Source organism: Bos indicus x Bos taurus, chromosome 13 (assembly GCF_003369695.1).
Source record: "Bos indicus x Bos taurus breed Angus x Brahman F1 hybrid chromosome 13, Bos_hybrid_MaternalHap_v2.0, whole genome shotgun sequence".
NCBI lineage: Eukaryota > Metazoa > Chordata > Mammalia > Artiodactyla > Bovidae > Bos > Bos indicus x Bos taurus.
Window position 1 is genome coordinate 15,994,987 of NC_040088.1, and position 20,520 is coordinate 16,015,506.

General features: G+C 47.0%; 2 protein-coding genes across 8 annotated transcripts in view; both read right to left on the bottom strand.

Annotated features, from left to right (window-relative positions):
- Positions 1 to 1,106: 1,106 nt before the first annotated feature.
- Positions 1,107 to 10,782, bottom strand: ADIG (adipogenin). The gene is made up of 3 exons (XM_027558153.1): positions 10,567 to 10,782; positions 4,018 to 4,150; positions 1,107 to 1,497 (listed from the first exon to the last, which is right to left on the bottom strand). Exons 1-2 carry the CDS (start codon positions 10,691 to 10,693, stop codon positions 4,032 to 4,034), a joined length of 246 nt encoding a protein of 81 aa, XP_027413954.1. The 5' UTR covers positions 10,694 to 10,782; the 3' UTR covers positions 1,107 to 1,497; positions 4,018 to 4,031.
- Positions 10,783 to 14,020: 3,238 nt separating this feature from the next.
- RALGAPB (Ral GTPase activating protein non-catalytic beta subunit) overlaps positions 14,021 to 20,520 on the bottom strand; it is a 93,401-nt gene continuing 86,901 nt past the window's right edge. For all 7 annotated transcript variants that reach the window (XM_027558557.1, XM_027558554.1, XM_027558552.1 and 4 more), the window contains 2 exons: positions 18,608 to 18,756; positions 14,021 to 18,105 (listed from right to left, as the gene is read on the bottom strand). In XM_027558557.1, coding sequence (XP_027414358.1) covers positions 17,912 to 18,105; positions 18,608 to 18,756 — 343 coding nt within the window. In that variant the 3' untranslated portion in view covers positions 14,021 to 17,911. The remainder of the gene's footprint in view (positions 18,106 to 18,607; positions 18,757 to 20,520) is intronic.

The following is a 20,520-nucleotide window of genomic DNA, read 5'->3' on the forward strand; positions in this document are numbered from 1 at the left end:
GTCCTGCCCCTGAGGGACAACAACTTGCCACAGCTGACGGTGGCTGCTCCTTTGACAGGCTTCTCTGCAGGGCTTTCCAGAGAGGTTCTGGGAGTTCCCCGGGGGGTTGGAGCCTTGCTCTGATCCTTCCTTGGAACACGGTCAAGCCTGCCTGCAGAAGCACGTTCTCCAATATAAAATAAAAAGGTAACAAAAAATCAAGTTGCCCATTTAATGAACCAAAAAAAGTAATTCCGTCTCTAATAACTCAGACTTATTCTCTCTCCTTTGTTTAGAAGCCTTGTGGGGATTGGTGGGATATGGGTTGAGAGAGAAAAAGGGGACAAAGATGACCACCCAGGTGATCCCATGGGTCTGTCCTAATCTCCAGCCCATCAACCCTGCTGCCTCCGTGTAGCCAGCGGGGGTGCAGAGACAGAGGGGTTCTGGAAAGGTCAGAGCTCTGTGTCTCCTCCATGTTCTCTTCCAACACCCCATCCTGGAGAACTGGCACCGCGGAGCAGGGCTGGCACTAGAGTCAGGGCTGAGGTTCCCTTCCAGCCCCACTGGTGTGACTCTGAGCAAGGTGATTGACAACTCCATGCCTCGGTTTCCCCATCTGTCAACCAGGGATAACCAGAGACCCTACCTCACTGCGTGCTTCTGAGGGTTAAAAACCATCGTGTGTATAAAAACAACGCCTGGGAAAGCACCGGGTACGCAGTAAGCATTCACTAACCGGGAGCTCTTCTTTTTGTGATAGTTATTAAATGAATATTTGTTATTAAAATCAACCTGAAGACTAATCAAGGAGTGAGACTGAGGGAATTTCTGGGTGGTCCAGTGGCTGGGACTCAATGCTTTCACTGCCAAGGGCCCAGATTCAATTCCTGGTTGGAGGACTAAGATCACAGGTCATGTGGGTGGCGTGGCCAAAAAAAAAAAAAGATGAGTGAATTTGTGCTTGAAATGAGAGAACAGAAGTTCAGAGCATGATCTGCCAGCCCTTTGGACAGATGGGAACAGATCCCCAAAGGTCAGGATGGCACGAGTCGGTGCCAGGACGACCCCCGGTGCCAGGGCTGCCCCCGGCCCCACAGCTTGTCAAATGAGTGGACTTGATCAGGCCCAGCAGGTTTGTCAGGGTCTCCTGAGCACAGGAACCCTCTTTGTTTCTTTAATACAGATCCACGCCCTCCGGCCCAGCCCTGCCCTTGCAGACCTCTGAGCTCAGCTGGCCAGCTTCTCCCCGGGGGCCCGCTTATGCTGTCTTCACAGTGTAAGAGGAGCTCCGGCTCCTCCCTGGGGGGCTGGGGAGGTCGTCTGTAACAGAGAAGAGCCGGGTCTCTGGAGGCGTTCGTGTGTCCATCAGTGGAGGAGCCAAACTGGGCTCACAGGGGAGCACCTCACTCGCCAAAGTCCTCTCCCCTCGCTGGAGAGTCTCCCATCGCCGTTGGCCATGGCCACGGCCCCACTGACGCCAGGAAAACCAGGCTCGGAAGTAGTGAAACGCTGAATCTAGGGTGACAGGGAGATGAAAGAGTAAGTGAGGGGTGGGAAGGGAGAATGGGACGTGGGTGGGCAGGAGGTTCAAGAGGGAGGGGACATACGTACACTTAGGGTTGATTCACGTTGTTGTACGGCAGAAACCAACACCGCATTATAAAACAATTATCCTCCAATTAAACATTAAAAGAAAAAAAAAAAGAATGGGACAGGATTCTAGGGTAGAGACCAAAAATCTCCTTCTCTCTCCCCATTAATAGTACAACAACATACACTACCATGTGTGAGATAGGTTAGCTAGTGGGAAGCTGCTGTCTAACAGAGGGAGCTCAGCTTGGTGTTCTGTGATGACCCGGGGGGTGGGATGGGATGCGAAGCCTCAAGAGGGAGGGGATATGTGTACACACAGAGCTGATGCACTTGGTGTACAGCTGAAACTAACACAACAGTGTAAAGCAACTGTACTCCAACAATAATTGTACACAAACAGGTCAGGCTACGTGATTTGTGGCACCCATTAAAAAAATGAACATGCGGGGCCCCTTGTTCAAAAATTAAGAATTTCAAAGGACTTCCCTGGTGGTCCAGTGGTTAGGATTTCATGATTGCACTGCCTAGGACTTGGGTTGAATCCCTGGTTGGGGAACTAAGATCCCACAAGCCACATGGCGTGGCCAAAATAAATTGAGAATTTCAAGATGAGGACAGCAGAAGGTTAAACAAAGCACGAGGCTCTCCTGAACAGGCACCCTTGTGGGACTACACAGGTGACCACTGTGAAGCTGGCCCTGGACACAAAACTTTGAGTGCGCATCCAGGTGTGTGGTTTTCTGGGAAAAGGGCCCTCAACTGTCAAGGTCATGACCTGACAAGGTTAAGAATCAGCATCTCTGAGGTTGAGTGAAGGTCCCTGCTTCTTGCCACCACCTCTTTTCTCCATGTGAGATACACGGGCTGACCTGGGGGTGGCCCTGGGGACAGAGAGGAGAGGACGTGTAAGAGATGGCATTTAGGATGTTGCTGATGGACTGGACGTGGGTAGGAGGAAAAGAAAGGCATGAAGCCTGACTCTTGGGCTTGCAGCTCAGGCAGCTAGACCAACCAATGGCAGTGCTCTTTGTGGGTATGGGGACCAGCAGGGAAAAGACTGGATGCTGTGCTTTGCTTCGTGGGATAGCAAAGGGAGGGAAGAATCTCATTTTAGCCATGAGAAGGCTTCGAGTGGACAGATAACAGAGCTCAGAGGGAGATTAGAGCGAGAGAGATTTGGAGTCACTGGCACAGAAGTGGCATTTAATCCCATTGGGATGTCCTAGGTGTCCCCTGCTCAGCGAGGGTAGAACTCTGATCCTCGGGCAGATTAGTTAACTGCACTGCCACTCCGCATTCCCTCATTTAGGACTCTGTAAATGAGCTTGCGAGTGCCTAGCAAGGGTCCTGCTGCGAAGTCGCTTCAGTCATGTCTGACTCTGTGCGACCCCATAGATGGCAGCCCACCAGGCTCCTCTGTCCCTGGGATTCTCCAGGCAAGAACACTGGAGTGGGTTGCCATTTCCTTCTCCAATGCATGAAAGTGAAAGGGAAGTCGCTCAGTCGTGTCCAACTCTTAGCGACCCCATGGACTGCAGCCTACCAGGCTCCTCCGTCCACGGGATTTCCCAGGCAAGAGTACTGGAGTGGGGTGCCATTGCCTTCTCCGTAGCAAAGGTCTTAGCACTTCTTAAAAACCCAGTGACTATCAGCCATTATTATTACATTACTATATTTTTTAAAGTTGTTTTTTTTTTTAATGTGGACCATTTTAAAATTTGTTACAATGTTGCTTCTGTTTAATGTTTTGGATTTTTGGACACAGAGGCATCTGGGATCTTAGTTCCCTGACTAGGGATTGAACCCAAACCCGCTGCACTGGAAAGCAAAGTCTTAACCACTGGACCACCAGGGAAGTCCCGTTATTACTATTACTACTGTTATGATGTCATTCGCCTTCCTTTTACAAATATCTACGGAGCCCCCATTGTGTCAGGCATTGCTGTGGGTGCTTAGGAAGAGAGATGTCAGTTATCGAGCATGTCAGGGATGTTAAGTGCCATGGCAAAAGAAATTTTATAGCAAAGTAAGTGAGGGGGACAGATAATAATATTAAGGAGGTTGGCTGGGGGGCCCTACTGAAAAAGTGACATTTGAGCAGGATCTCCGAGGTGAGGGATGTCTGGAGGAGAATGTTCCAGGCAGAGGGAAGAGCCAGTGCAAAGACTCTAAGGAGAGTGGTGGCAGGTGAGGTCACAGAGATAAAAGGCAGGGGGACCTTTGTAAAGAAACCCTTATGGGAGGGGTGATTGGTTCTTCGACCTGCAAAACCAGGTCTCCCACACAACAAGGCAGAAGGTTCTCTGATGGCAGAGACCTCAAGCTTTCCAGCGCAGTGGAGGGTGCAGACTTCTAGGATGGCAGCCGCCCTAGGCTTTGGCTGAGGCTTCAGAAGCGCTGAGGCTTCTGGTTCCAGCTCTCCAACCCTCAGAGGGGCCTCACCAGGCAGAATAGGCTCAGCAGCAGGGCCTCTCCTCCTCTTGGCTGTGGAGCATCTCCTCCTGGCAAAACTCGTCAGGGTTTTTGCTCCAGGGCTCCCAATCGAGGCATACATCTGAGTCATTTTCCTCTGAATCTGTGGAAGGACAAGACAAGGCCACTTGGGTGGTCACTTCTTATCTCCTATTCCTGATGCTGAAGGAGCCCCCTGCCGGATACTGGCATCCTTGCAGCCTTATCTGAGGCCAGGGGGCCAAGGCAGAATCATGACACGTGAGACAGCCCTCCTAGGAAGACTTCAAGGCCTTGAATGGTGGCCAGAGACCAAGAAAGAAGGCTGGTCCGCAAAATACCAACCTTCTAGAAGAGGGAGGAGCCTGGGACATCCCTGGTGGGATAGTGGATAAGAACCTGCCTTCTAGTGCAGCAGACACGGGTTTGATCTGTGATCTGGGAAGATCCTGCATGCCATGGGGCACTAAGCCCACGTGCCATCACTCTTGGGCCCGAGTTCTAGAGCCTCGGAGCTGCAACTACTGAACCGGCACGCTGTAACTACCAAAGCCTGCAAGTCCTAGAGGGCTGTGATGAGAAGCCCATGGACTGCAATGAAGTGTAGCCCCCACTTGCCTCAACCAGAGAACGCCTGAGCAGCAACGAAGACCCAGTGCAGCCATACATATATACATAAATATTTCTTTTTAAGTGGAGGAAGGACCCTAGAGGTGAAGAAATGACCTACGTGCATTGAGCATGGTCCAGGAGGGGACACTGAAGAGACATAAGCCCGCCCACCCACCTGCTCATCCATTGGTCCACCGGTTCATTCATTAACAAAAATCTGAGTATATGTGTCCAGTGGTTTTTCTCACAGCACTGTTCTTTGGTGAAGCACACACACACTAAAATACCCTGAACACCACGTGTGTGTCCATGATGAGAGGTCTGGGTGAGGAAGTGTGGCACACTCACACCACAGAACCCCTCCATCCTGTGGCATGTCATGAGGCTGTTACATGTCAGATCTGTATCTTTCTGCCTGCAGGATGTCCGTGGTGTATTATTGGGTCGGCCAACATCCTTCCCCAAGTGAACTTTTCGGCCAACCCAATCAATGGCACTGCAGAGAAGTATATGATAGAATCCCTTTAATTTTAGAAAACTTATGAATTTTTGCCTAACTAAAAAAATTATGACATTTTGATTCCACTTGTTTGATTTAGTATGAATAGAATGCTAGATTTCTAATTTAAGAAATAGATATGCAACAGGTAAAAAGGTTTACTGTATAGCACAGGGAGCTACAGTTGGTATCTTGTAACAACCTATAATAGAAAATAATCTGAAAAATAATATACATATACATATTCAAGTTATACATATACTCATATATATTATTTGTGTGTATGTATAATTGAATCACCTTGCTGTGTACCTGAAACATTGTAAGTCAATTATACTTCAATAAAATATATATATTAAGAAAAAAAAGAATCCCTTTTTAAAAAAAATCCAAAGAACACACCTCCCATTTTTTAAAAAATGGGATTATTTTGTATTATTATGTTTTGTATTATTTGGATAATTACGTATTATTAAATGGGCACATGAGCTTGCCAACATGGCTTATCTCAGAAAAGCAAGTTGAGAAAAGAAGGCAAATGGGAGAGATTATTATTTTTCTTGGTATACTCAAGGTGATTCACCGGTTGCAGAGAAGTAAAGGAGGCTGAAAACAGCCCCTCAAATGCATATCAAGAAAAGGCCAAGCCTTGATCTCCTCCTTTGTAAAATGGGCATCATAATAACTCCTGGTATGGTGAGGGTTCACTGAGAAGTAAGACATGTTAAACAGGCTTTCAGTGCAGTTCCTGTGATTTAAAATCAGTGCGATGGACTTCCCTGGTGGCCTAGTGGTTGAGAGTCTGCCTGCCAATGCAGGGGACACGGGTTCAACCTCTGCTTTGGGAAGACCCCACATGCCACATGACAACTGAGCCTGTGCACCACAAGAGAACCCACCGCAATGAGAAGCCTGCTCACCGCAGCTAGAGAGTAACCCCCGCTCCCTGCAGCTAGAGAAAGCCCGCATACAGCAACAAAGACCTCGTACAGCCAAAAATAAATAAATAAATCTTTTTAAAAAAGAACTGAGATCATTAAAAAAAAAATAAATCAGTGTGATGAAGTGACTTTTCCTCCCAAGAGACAGTGACTGTTTTTTGAACACATCCTCTGTGCTTTTTTTTTTTGAAAGATAATTGCTTTACAGAATTTTGTTGCTTTCTGTCAAAGCGCAACATGAATCAGCCATAGATAGTACTCTTGCCTGGAAAATCCCATGGATGGAGGAGTATGGTGTGCTGCAGTCCATGGGGTTGCTAGGAGTCGGACACGACTGAGCGACTTCACTTTTATTTTCACTTTCATGCATTGGAGAAGGAAATGGCAACCCACGCCAATGTTCTTGCCTGGAGAATCCCAGGGACGGGGGAGCCTGGTGGGCTGCCGTCTATGGGGTCGCACAGAGTCGGACACGACTGAAGCGACTTAGCAGCAGCAGCACACATATATCCCCTCCCTTTTGAACCTCCCTCCCATCTCCCTCCCCACCCCACCCCTCTAGGTTGATACAGAGCCCCTGTTTGAGTTTCCTGAGCCATACGGCAAATTCCCATTGGCTATCTCTTCTACACATGGTAATGTAAGTTTCCGTGTTCCTCTTTCCTTTGTGCTGTGTTTTACATCACTTTCTCATTTGATCCTCTTAACAACTTCATGAAGGCAATTATCAGTGTTATTCATCTTTTGCAAGGAAGGAAGCTTGGAAAGGTGAAACCAGGCTCCCACCAGGTGGTGGTAGCTTGGGACTCAAAGGCAGGTTCCACAGTCTGGTGCAGTTCCATCCGGGGCCCTTGTTCGAAGGCAGAGTTCAGAGGCTACATCCTGCTTCCCCATGTCAGGCTAGGGACTGGCATCACTCTCCTTCCCTCCTCTTCAGGGCTCAGCTGCCATGACCTTTTCTTTTTCTTGCCTCTGCTCTCCTCTCACCAGGCAGCTCCCTCCTCCTATCCACTTGCTCCCAACTGCACTTGGAAAAGCGCCTCCACCCTCATGGGATGCATGGGTGCTGAGCCCTCTGCCTTCTGGGCTCTGAAACTGCCCCGCTAAGCTGGGCCAAGCAGGGGCAGGGAGAGGGGAATCAGAACTCCTCTTGCCTGCTGTTCATACTGGATTCCAGACCAGACTGATTCCAACAAAGAAATCCAGGGCAGACTAGAAACCCCTGGACAGGGTGCCTGGAGTCCCAGCCCAGCAAACCCTGGCAGACCCAGACCCTGGGTTTGAGCCAATTCTCAGCACAAGGACAGAACAGACCCAGTAATACTGAGAATTCCAAGAAGACAGGGGCCCTCAGGAGGGCTGCTTGCCTCGCTTTAAAGACAGTTTCTCTTCATGGCAAAATTAACAAAAGGATGTCTTTCAAACTGCCACGTGAGATGTCGGTGGGTGAATGCCCGTCAGAGAAGGGGTCAAACGGAGCAGGTTGTGGATGGCTTAGAGCTGAGCCTCCGGGGAGAATGAATTGCTGGAGGAGGTTATTGCCTTGGACCTCAGGGACGGTGTCCCACCTTCCAGAAGAGTCACCCAAAGCCATGCCTGCTTGTCCTCTAACCTTGACACTGCCTGGATTACTTCTCAGCCCTCGAGCACCTGCTAGGTGCCCTGTGTATCCGTGTACCCTCCCCTTGACATGCATCTTTCCACAGGCCTAAAGGTAAGGGAGATGGGGGTGGCTCAGATGGTGAAGAGTCTGCCTGCAATGTGGGAGACCCGGGTTCAATCCCTGGGTTGGGAAGATCCCCTGGAGCAGGAAATGGTGACCCACTCCAGTATCTTGCCTGGAAAATCCTATGGATGGAGAAGCCTGACAGGCTACAGTCCATGGGGTTGCAAAGAGTTGGACACGACTGAGCAACTAACACACACACACAAAGGGAAGGGATCATTATCATCTCCATTTTGTAGGGGAGAAAACTAAGGCTCAGAAAGGACTTGTCCCAAGTCACACAGCTGGTAGGCGGCAGAGCCCACATGGGAACCAGAGGGCACTCTCAAGGGTTTCACAGGTGTGTAGCCTTGGGCAGGTTACTTCTCTCCCAACTTTACTTTCCTCAATTGTACGGTAAGGATTATTTCACAGGGTTATCCTGGGGATTAAATGAAATAACACACATCGAGTGTTGAGCATCAGGCCCCAGTACAGTTTTCATAAAAGCTATTGTTATAATTAAGGGCAAGGGAGAGGACTTCCCTGGTGGTCCACTGGTTAACACTCTGCACTTCCAGCGCAGGCGGTGCAGGTTCGATCCCTAGTCGGTGAACTAAGATCCTACATGCTGTGTGGCATGGCCAAAAAAAAAAGCGGGTGGTTGGGGGCGGGGAGGGGGTAGGGGAGAGGCTGAAACCTGGGCCCACCTCCCCTAGGCTCGAGAGAGATGTGCTTCTATAGCCACTACCCAGACAAGGGCTCCACCTTCTACCTGACACCATGACACCAGCCCTCAGCCTGCGGTCCAGCCTGGGAATCGAAAGAGAACACACTTAAGACATTTTCTGGAAGCCCTCGCCAGGAACTCCCAACTGCACAATTCCCCGCCCCCACATTGGAGATCATGGGACAAGTTGGCGGTGAGCTGCTCGGCCGGTCTGAACGCCATCTGAGCAGAGCTGGCAGCACACCCAGCGCCCTCCTTGCCCAACTGGTCAAAGGTGATGGGGCAGCGGAGCAGGAGGTGGGGGGGTCAAGCGGTCCCTGGGTGAGGGGAGTGGCTGCGGGGGGCGGGCGGGACCCTCGCAGTGCAGAGTGTCATTCCTGACGTCCCTGCCCGCTGGCCCACCGCCCCCAGCCTCCCTCAGGCCAGCTTCGCCCTGTCTCCTGCTCCTCTGGGTGGTTAGCTGAGTTCAGGACACATGTCAGCCGGCTTCTGGGTCCCACAGAAACCCACATCCTCCCTGCGGCGCGATGTGAGCTGGAAACCATGTGAGTGGTCTCTATGTGCGCATGCGCGTGCCGTCAGGTCCAACTCTGCGACCCCATGGACTGTATGTAGCCCTCCAGGCTCTTCTGTGCATGGGACTTTCCAAGCAAGAATACTGGAGTGGGGTGCCATTTCCTACTCCAGTGAGTGGTCTCCGAGTACCTGCTAAATGCCTAAGGTGCCCGCTTAGGCATTGTTGTGCTTGATGGGCGCAACAACCGCTGTGCCCATCCAGCTGGTTGTTGATTGAAAAAGCACCAGGCTGAGGGCTGAGAGGGGCTGAAAGCCAGCCCAGGCTCTCTACTCCTGGAGCCTTGTGCCCTGGCTGCACCCACAGGAAGGACAGCACTTACTACTTCATCAGCCCAGAGGGGGCCACCTCTTGCCAGTTTGTAACCAAAGACTTGTGTGCTAGTGGTGGCCCTGAAGGGACACCTTGTTTTCTTTTTGTACTTGCTTATGTATTATAAAGATTCAATTCCTCCTAAATTACTGATTGGTTGCAAAAACAAAAAGCGTTCACTATCATGCTGACACATTTTACATTTGATACCATTTTTCATACAAAAAGTATAGTTCTGTTATTCTGTTTATATGTTTATAAATATAAAAATAAAATATACTTTACATATACATTTTGATATTAATAGCTCTTATTACCAGTGGCACATAACTAGCGCTTGCTCGGAAATCATGAATTTTGTATACACAACAACCAAGTCCATTTCTGTTCCAGGTTTATTTTACCATAAATATTTATATTGTAGTGCAAAAGCAAATTGTTTTATCTTCTATCTGCTGCTGCTGCTGCTAAGTCGCTTCGGTCGTGTCCGACTCTGTGCGACCCCATAGACGGCAGCCCACCAGGCTCCACCGTCCCTGGGACTCTCCAGGCAAGAACACTGGAGTGGGTTGCCATTTCCTTCTCCAATCTTCTATCTAGAATACCTTAATCAAATTTGCAATCGCACTCACAATAATTTCATACAGACCAAAGACCTTCTGTGCTAGTGCTGGCCCTGAAGGGACGGACATGCACACATACGTGTTGTTTCCCAACACATACGTGTTGTTTCCCAAACTCAAGATTCACTCTGGGACTCCAGGTTCAGAAACTCTAAACTAGCAAGTCAGTCCTTTCTCTTGCGGACGACCGTCTGTTAACACAGAGCCAGCAGTTAAAACACCTGAAGAAGTGAAGTGAAGTCACTCAGTCGTGTCTGACTCTTTGCGACCCCATGGACTGTAGCCTACCAGGCTTCTCTGTCCATGGGATTTTCCAGGCAATAGTCTTGGAGTGGATTGCCATTTCCTTCTCCAGGGGATCTTCCAAACCCAGGGAGCAAACCCGGGTCTCCCGCATTGTAGACAGACGCTTTACCGTCTGAACCACCAGGGAAATCCCTAAAACACCTGAAGGAAACCCTTTTCTTGACAGTTGTTTCAGGAACCCCACCCTGTTCCATGCCCTGCCCAGCTCCAGGACTAGGGCCCGGCCTGGGCAGCTCACCTTGGCTGAGTAAGAAGCGTAGCCAGATGATCAGCAAGAACAACAGCAAGGCCACGGGCAGACAGAGCCAGAACACCAGGAAAGAAAATGTCAGCTCGTTCACCAGTGGCACCAGAGGGTACTTCATGGTGCGTGTGTGGCTAGGCCGGGCCGGCCGGGGCTGCCCTGGGGACCTGGCGGGCCGGGCCACGCTCTGCTCTCAGCCCAATTGTGACTGAGCCAGTGACGTAACAAGGAAGCCACAGTGTCCTTCAGGCCAAGAGAAAGCTGTTCTGGACGAGTGGGCAGAAGTGGGTAGTGGGACAGTTTGAGAACAAAAGCCCAGGCTCCCAGGCAGGGACGAGTGGACGAGTGGGCAGAAGTGGGTAGTAGGACAGTTTGAGAACAAAAGCCCAGGCTCCCAAGCAGGCCAGCCTGGGCTTAAATCCCTTTAAGATGCTGTGGGATCACAATCCTCTTGCTTGCTCAGAAATCATGAATTTTATATATATGACAACCAATTCCAAGTACATTTCTGCACTTGGTATTTCCTTACTCCCCAATCCTCTTGCAGGATGGAAATCCTTAGCACGCCAAGCTGCTAAGTTAGAAAAAATGGATACAAATTGTTCCCAGGTGGGTGTTCACTTATCTGAGGTCACAGACTCCTCCTGGAGCCAGCCAGTCCCTCAGTAAATGACTATTATTTAATCTGGCAACTTCTGTATCTCTCCTTATTAGGGTTTTTGGTGAAGAGCTTCTAAGACTTTAACCTTGTTCTTTTATCTCTCATTCTTTCATTTCTAAAGTAGTCAGGAAAGCTCCATGAGTCAGGCCCCTCCACAGGAAGGAGGCCCCAGGCTTCCCAGTGCCGGAGAGCACCTAAGTTGGAAGGTGGCTCTGGCCAGGTTCGGAGCCTGATGGGTGCGGGAAGTCCTCTCAGAGTGGCTGCTGCTCGTGGAGGGGAGGAAGGGAGAAGCGTGGTATCCTCCAAGAGGGTGCTTGGCCCACCTGCCTCAACCACTGCCAGCAGATGGGGGTGGGGGGAGGGGACCTAGGAAACAGGCCGACTGGCACAGTTCACCCTGCTCGGCAGAGTCAGAACCTCGGGGGGTGATGCTTGGACTCCACACATCAATGGGCAACCAGTCTGATGCCGACTTGATTTTGAGACCATGGCATCAAGAGAAGCACAGGCTGGAAAGTCAGGCAGACCCAGTTCCAGGCTGGGGAAGCAGCTGCAGGAAGCAGGTGGTAGACTTAGGAGAGACATGGAGTGGACGGACCTCCTTAGAAGACACTGGCCAAAGGAGAAGGGCAAAGGGGGACACCACTGTAAAAATGGGGCAGGTGTTAGGGAGATTAAAATGGAGAAAGTCTTACTCAGGCTTCAGAAGCAGGAGAGCAGGCCTCTGACTTACCTGGACACTGCCTGGATTCCACGCCTGCTTTCAAGCACAGCGAGTCAGGCAGCACGTTAGATAAGAAAGGGAATGGGCCTTGGAATTCTTGAGCCCCTGGAGGTCTGGCCAATCCCCAGGGTCTAACGAAATCCTATGACTCACACAGTGAAATGAAAAGCATTGTAAAACCAGAGCTGCATTTTTGCCTGTAAACTGATGGTGATATCAGTTTGCAGCCTGGGTTTATAAGTGGGACCCCTGAAACTGCAATTTGAAGTCTCTCCCATGGGGTGGACACACCACCACCAGGGACCCTTTCCCAGCTGGTACTCCAGATTGCTGTTAACGAGGGACTTTTCAGCGCTGTTCAAGTCTGGATGTGGGTTGGCCCAATTTGGTGATATATACGCTGTTATTTTCTCTATTGTTTCTTTTCTTTTAATGACTATATATTGAAATTGTCTAATAAGCTATAAAAAATTAAAATTGTTTGTGTGTAATGAGTGGTTTAACAAATCTAAAACAAAAGTAAAAATTTCAGCAAAACAGGGACTTCCCTGGTGGTCCAGTGAATAAGACTTTGTGCTCCCAATGCAGGGTGCTTGGATTCCATCTCTGGTCAGGGAACTAGATCCCACATGACTCAAGGAGAGATCCCCCGTGTCACAACTAAGCCAGCACAGCCAAACAGATAACTGAAAACTTTCAGCAAAACAGTGGGTAACAGCTGGGGCTCAGAGAGCCAGTGTGTTTAGAGGGAGTCTTAGTCCAGTTGTGGAATGACCAGAATCCCCAGCAGAAGTCAGGGCAGATAGTATTAGAATGTGTACCTTCAAAGCATGGTCCCCTGGTGAGCTGTGCCATTGAGGACCCTGGGGCCAAGAGTAGAGGAAATGGGTAGTTTGGGTTGGGGTGATTTCTCGGCCCTGGGTCCTGAAGGGGCTGAGGTCAGAAAGAACTGAGCAATGTAGCTGAGACAGACTTGAGCACCCATTTCTTTTCCAGACCCCGAAACAGGACCTCCGGGCAGTCAGCCCAGGGCTAAGCTTCCCTGGCCACCAGGACACAGTGGCAGGTCCTGGGGGGAGCAGGCATGGACACACGGCTACAGGGGAGGTGGCTCCCAGCCCTGGCGTCCAGGCGTACTTTGTGAGGAGTCACACATTAGTGTCACGTGGTCAGCAGCAGGCTGGAGCGGCGGCTCTGGGCAGAGGCCCGCGCTATAGCTGTGTGCTCAAGTGGCACACAGCTGTGCCACCACCTGTGACCTAGGCATTAGATGCTAATGGGCCCCATGGAACGTGCTGCAGCCACCTTTGCTCAAAGGGCCAGTGGGCAGAGGAGGCGCTCCTGACTGCTTTCTGACTGGCCAGTCTCTGCTGCGTCTCTGCTTTCCTGACTGGCCAGTCCTGATGGAGATCTGATCTTCTGCAGGCAGGGAGCACAGCTGGCATTTCTGGTTCTCAAGACACAGAGAGAGAGCTAGCCCCTCGGCAACTGCTAGCCTCTGTCAGGTGGGCCTTTTGACGGCAGTGCTTTAGTTACATGACATCCTTTCAGCATAAAAGGACAAGTACTTTTAATTTTAAAAAATTTTATGAAGTCTAGAAAAATGGTATGGATGAACCTATTTGCAGGGTAGGAACAGAGACGCAGATGTGAAGAACAGACTTGTGGATTCAGCAGGGGAAGGAGAAGAGGGGAGTGAACTGAGAGAGTAGCACTGACTTTGTATACACCACCATGTGTTGAATAAATGGTGAGTGGAAGCCGCTGTACAGCACAGGGAGCTCAGCTCGGTGCTTTGCGATGACCTAGAGGGTGCGCTGGGGGGAGGTAGGGAGGGAGGCTTAAGTGGGAGGGGATATATATGTATATATACAGCTGATTCGCATGGTTGTACAGCAGAAACACAACCCTGTAAAGCAATTATCCTCCAATTAAAAAAACGAAAGTAAATAAAAATTTTCAGATTTTGAGAATTTCATGATAATCTACAAAACCAGGGTAAAAGCCTGATGTAAATTCTGAAGAACATCTATGCAAGAGTCAAACCAAAAGCACACGTGACATTGTTAGATAAGAATCTCCTTAAAATTTAATTGACTAAATGTATTACATTCAATATTCCATGGTTTCTTCTGGACAAAGGGTCTGCATAAATACAAACAAGCCTCTGGGCCTTCTTCCCTAACCGACGAAGAGGAAACACAGGAGGCGAGGGTACACGGGACACCTTCGTATTTACATTTTGCCTTTACTTTACAGTTCAGTGCCAGAAATATTTACAGAAAATACAATAAGAAAAAGATCATGTCTTGGCAACATACCAAAATTCATACAAATTGTGTATATGATTTCAAGCAAATAATGATACTGTTTATTTTTTTAGCCACAACTGCCAAGCCCTTCAGAGGAGAAAGATGTTCTTGGTCACTGCAAGAGACAAGGACTTGGGAAACTTGGTTTGCTTCAACAAATATTTATTGGGCGCCTACTGTATGCAAGGCACTGTGGAATCCCAAATTATACCTTTCCCTCACCGTTAAAAAAAGAAAAGCATCTGAAAAAACATGAGTTGATATTCTGAGAAAAACACTATACAGTACATGGCTTCTTCTGCTGCTGAGAACCCACGGTTTGATTCCACGTTAAATGGGTGAATTACCTCCAATCTCTCCATCTCGGGACAAGAGGTTGTCATGGAAATCCCTAAAACAGACCATCTAACACAACTTACCGCTTTATGTAAACATATAAACCAATTCTTTTTTGGAAAAATATAACCAGAACAGGTTTTAAAATGCTGAATGAAGAACAACCAGCAGGAGTGTCAAATTACCTCTGATACACTTTTTTTACTGTCCAGTGCGAAACATGTCTTTGAGCAAGGCTGGCTTCCACTTTCTTTGGGTAAAGTTCTACCTTCCAATGCAAGTTAAGTACTCTTGAAGACTCTGCTTCTCTAAAAATCACTCTGCAGAACTCGACAAATGTTTCCTCAGTGTATACAGGAAGTAACCACTCATGAAGGCCTCACATGTGCAACTGTAGGGAACTGACGTAACTGGCCCAAAGACCTATTTTGTTTTATAAATGAGTCCAAAGGGCTGCCTCAGGGGAGCTGAGGACTTGGAAATGGAGGATAGCGTGCATGCGTGTTGTGTATATATTGTCAGGAAGGGAGTGGGGGTCAACCCACCAGGTAACGATTCCAGTCAAAGGGCCAATGGATAGGAGGGGGTCTTAGGAGGAAGCACTGGACAAAAAGAGAGCTGGCTGAACAGGAAAACGCAAAAGCACTCCTCACTGTCCTTGGTGCTCTCAGGCAGACGGGGAGAAAGCCCCTTCCCCTCAAATGTGAGAAGGGACTACGAGGGGCTACCTGCCTCTGTCCCTTGGGTAATACATTCCCTGTCACCAAATGCAACATTCATCCATGCCCTCATTCACCTGTTACAGCAGCAACCGAACTGTTCAAGCCAAAGACCCCCCAAAGGTTCTGAACCTCTGTTAGCAAACATCAAGTGGACTATTAAAGGTTATTCTTGGGACTAAATATGCCCCTCTGGCATTATTCTACTCAAAGTGATTTTTACAAAGGCAGTTGAGAGATCTCAGTGACCATGAAACTCACACCCACACTAGTGAAAGGTCTAAGGGTCCTCACCACACTCCCTTTTTAGGTAGATGTGATTTTGAGCAGAAGGAGCCAGCACCTGACGAGGTGTGCATACCCTGTATTCTGTGCTGTATATACTGGGGTTTCATGCCTCTGGGAGCAGCACAGCCCTGAATCCATCCTGTCTTCCCTGGAAGACCACAGAGTCTTCCAGATCATAACTGTACTCAACACAGTTGTTCACTGACTTATCAAAGCCATTAGAATTACAAAGAGCTGTGAGAAATTAGAGCAAACTGAAGCATCATGAAGCCCGCCACTAACACGAACAACCACAGTACGTTTTCCTGACAGGAGCACTATGCCAAAGGTCAAAGTGTCATCTCAAGGGTCACACTGTGGATGCATACCTACATCAGCTATTTTTAGCTTCTGGAATGTTACAAGTTGCACATTAATTTATAGCCTTCTTTGCCCACACCTATTAGAAAGAAGGGCCCATTTTTTCCCCAAGAAATGTCAATCTGGAATTTCCATGAAAGTTGTTAAATCTCACTCTATAGCTTAGTAGCTGGGCTACTAATTTAAGAGTAGAACTTACTAATCATACATCCCCCTCCCCCATTGCTACCATCTGGGAACATCAATTTATTGCCCAGATTAAAAAGAAAATCAAATGTTATACCCTGAATGGAAACTGGAGTCATAGAAGGAGGAGGTTACCTTTACCTGAGCTTAAAACAAACATGAAGAAAAAAGGTGAGGCAAACTTGGAGAGCTGCTATGCCCACATTTCTTGCTCCTAGATATCAATATATACTTCTGGAATAGAAATATCTGCACTGGGAGTTAGGTCCTATACTATCCCCTGTCCTCTAAGTAAACTACCAAAACATTGAACCAAACAGCCCACTATAGTCCTGACCTACAGAATCTACTGACATCAGAGTTCAAGTAGGAAATCACCCCTTACACAACTGTGATCATTCCTCTTTGGACTTTTAAATGTCACTTATCTTCTTAGCACAAAATAACCTTAATAAAAAAGAAAATAACATAAATATTCTTATGTTCTTCTTAATAAACATAAGAATAGGAGAATGAGCAGTGTACACTCTAGCACTGTAACAGGAATCCTTGTAAGGATGTTCTGGGTCTGGCCACCTCAAAACATTTATCCCTGGCAGAAAAGTAGCAGCGAGGTAACAGAAGTATTTAAAAAACCTGGGCAGGGATTTGTCATGCCTTCAGCTGGCAAAGTCCAGAAAATATGACAACAGCTGTTTCTAAAAGCAGCCACCCCAGGGGGCGGTCACTAATGTTTGTCAATTATGATGAAATCCAGTAGCTCTCTGAGAGAGATCTGAATTAGGAGCGTTGAGAGGCTATTTCCTGAACCCCAAATTAGAATCCTTCATAAACTACTGCAGTTTCCTGCTTGGTCCTGAAATAAGAGACAAGGGATGAAACCAAACAATGTTTAAACCTGTGCTATGAATTTATATTTCTTAATATTTAACCAAGAAATTACCAAGGAATTACAAACGGTTAACCTGTCATTTTGTCTCGGAGCTAGACAATAATGAAGAGGGGGGAGGTGTCACTTCTGACTTTTAACTCCACAAACTCCATCTGTATCCCCGTTAAAGGACCAGGCCATGCCTCCATTTCAGATCTGTTCCTGGGCTGCCCAGAAACTGAGGCCTTCAGACAGACCTTTGCAGTGATGAGAATAACTTTTTGAAATCTGGAGAGAAACTATGAAATATTTTAATATCAGACTGAGCAAAAACACTTCTGTTCCTTTCTGTCAGTACGATTGTTGGATGACAGATGGATGACAAATGGACCTACGAGTGAGCAGAAAGTTGAGATTTCCTTCCTTCTCCTCCATGCTAGCAACATGAGTCTTTAAATGTCCTGGATGATTCTGAGACAGATTTTAATTTTGAACACAACCTCCTAAAAAGTGAGGTATAAAACTATCTTCAACTTCTAATTTGCAAATTTGAAACTACCAATGCACATGTTAACTGTGATGCATAAAAGCCTTTCTCCTCAAAAGGCTTGTAAGTAAAATTGTCACTTCTGAAAGAAAAGTTTATGGCTAAAATGTGTATCATCATTACCAGCAGGAATATGATTGTGTCTGGGAGCCCATTTCACTAGAAAGCCAAAAAGTCTTCTCTCAAATGGGTTTATAATGTGTCTCTTCTATTCTGGTGATTAAACAGTAAGCTCTTGGGGAGTGATTTATTTTTACAGTGATCGCCTATCAAATTGCTTTGCTTTGATATTATAGCCCCAAACTAGAGTTCAATAGTCCTAGACAGACAGTGGTCTAAGAACTGCAGTTTTTGAGTCCAACCTCCTGAAAAAGTGAAGTGTAAAACTCTGGCTCCAACTGTTTGTTCCGGTACTTGTTGACAATGTCAGTGATCTTCTGTTTCCGGCGGACGTGTGGTGGGCTGTAGGAGTCACTCTCCAGTCTCTTTCTTCTACAAATATTAATTACAGTCTGCCTCACCAGAAAACCTTGAAGACAGAAGGTTTTCATTCAAATCAATGTGAATAAACAGGTAGCTAGGTGAACTGTAAGTATTCAAGTGAACTATTTTTGGCAAACTCAAACTATCTTATTCCATTTACAAAACTCCTCACAGAGACAGATAAAAACTGTCAGAAGAAAGTAAGATAAAACTGTCAAAAGAAACACAATGAGGAAGAAAAACAGAATCAAACTCTAGCCTGACAACCCATTTCCTGCCCTGGATTACAAACAAACTATATTCATTTTCCAATATTGGAAGTTTGTGAATTACAGTTCTTCTCGTACTTACTAGATTGAAGCACAACTTCAAAACAGAACAAAACATGCTTCCTCTTACAAATAAGAGCCAGAGGATTTTCTACATGTGGGACCTATTAAGTAATATTAACATTTCCTTATTTCTACTTCTTTCTGGTTCATAAAAATGTTAAATAAAAAGAAAAGAAAGAAAGAAACTTCAATCCTTCAGCTACATATGAGGCTTACCGAGCGCTCGCCTACTGACAATCATCCCGTCCACGAGAGGGATGACCATGTTAAATTTTCCAGTGGCTCCTTGAATTTTTATCCGGAATAATCCAGTGTTTAAAGGGTGGATGAAGATGACAGGAACTTCTTTTTCAAGAGCAGTAGATCTTAAGAAAAGAAAAGAACACTCCTTTTACTCCAGATATTCAAGAGCTGTAATCCTAGTCCCCCATGTGTGATACAAGAATACCAAGGGAAATACTGCCAGGCCGTGTTTAGATGAGCCAAGTGATCAGTCTGCTCAGAACTCTTCTTCCTGGGAGGCCATGTGGAAGCCCCCCCACCAACATCTGGCCCTACATGTCCATCACTCGGGTTAGATTTTTGAAGCTGACCAAAAAAAGGGCCTAAAATTGTGCTTAGAAAACCACTGGGGACACAGGGTGGAAGGAAAGGCCAGAAAAATACATCGTGGGGAATAACCAATCTAGCAGCCAGCTGCGGGACTTTCACTTAGTTCCTCCTCCTTGCAGGGAACAAAAATAGAGCTGGCCAGAGGGCAGGGAATTCTACCATGTTCAAGACTAGCACCTCAGAGCAAGTGAGAATGTAGTATAGGCCCACTAAGGGAATCCCTGATGTAACTTTTTTAGGGGCTGGGGAAGGAGGTTGGGAGCACCTTAGTCTGCGGCAGTTGCAGGTGTCCTCCTCAGCAGAGGTGAAAAACGGCTGAATCTTGACACAGCCCAAGCCCTCAAAGCCCCTGAACAGGCAACAGGTGCCAAGGCAAGCAACCACACCCATAGGAGACTGAATGACACATGTGTTGGGGATATGCCAATGCATCTGGACATACCCATGTAACTCTTTGATGCTATTTGTCAGGGTTTTGGTTTGTTTTTGTTTTGCAACACAATGAGCCTTCTTTCTAAAGTGATTTTGGCCAAAGCAACAGGGAGTCAATTTTTCAAGACATCTAATAAAAATAAATCCTATACTAATTCTGTCCCCAAGACAAACTCTAAACTTTGCTAAACTACTAGTAAAATACAAAATTTACAGTTCAAACATATTATAGCACATCTGACCTAAAAAGTTTAAAACAACAACAACAAAAAAAAACAGCACAAGACACTTAAAAGTGCTCTTCTAAACTAGTTCAAGTAAAGTTTACCTCATGAAATCTATTTTGGTCTCTTTAGCAAGTCAGTGTCAAAAAAGAAGGTTAAAAAGGAGTTAGAAAAACAGGACTGTTCTGTATTAAAAGAGACTGAAGGAATGAGTACCGGACACAAGGCTGAAATGCGTGCTGGTTTAAACAAACCAGCTGCAAAGACTATTTTAGGGGAAATGGAGAAATTTGAATATGAACTGGCTACCAAATGAAATTAAGAAATTATGACTAACTTTACTACTGATAACGTTATTTTTATACATTTGAAAAGTATTAATTTTCAGAGGTGCATACTGATGTATTCAGAATGTTAGAAAATCTGCAGTTTGCATTAACATACTTTGGCATAAAAAACAGAAATTTTAGGAATCATTTGTCATATTCTGGAAATTTAAGGCTATGGTTTTTTCAGTGGTCACGTATGGATGTGAGTTGGACTGTGAAGAAAGATGACCTCCGAAGAATTGATGCTTTTGAACTGTGGTGTTGGAGAAGACTCTTGAGAGTCCCTTGGACTGCAAGGAGATCCAACCAGTCCATTCTAAAGAAGATTAGCCCTTGGTGTTCTTTGGAAGGAATGATGTTAAAGCTGAAACTCCAGTACTTTGGCTACCTCATGCGAAGAGTTGACTCACTGGAAAAGACTCTGATGCTGGGAGGGATTGGGGGCAGGAGGAAAAGGGGATGACAGGATGAGATGGCTGGATGGCATCACTGACTCGATGGACGTGAATCTGAGTGAACTCTGGGAGACAGT

What these genes read in the sequence shown, in the direction of transcription:
- ADIG (XM_027558153.1), bottom strand. Translation starts at nt 10,693, where the DNA reads ATGAAGTACCCTCTGGTGCCACTGGTGAACGAGCTGACATTTTCTTTC. An exon ending in ACGCTTCTTACTCAGCCAAG is followed by an intron (nt 4,151 to 10,566) that starts GTGAGCTGCCCA and finishes GTCCTTCCACAG; the next exon opens with ATTCAGAGGAAAATGACTCA.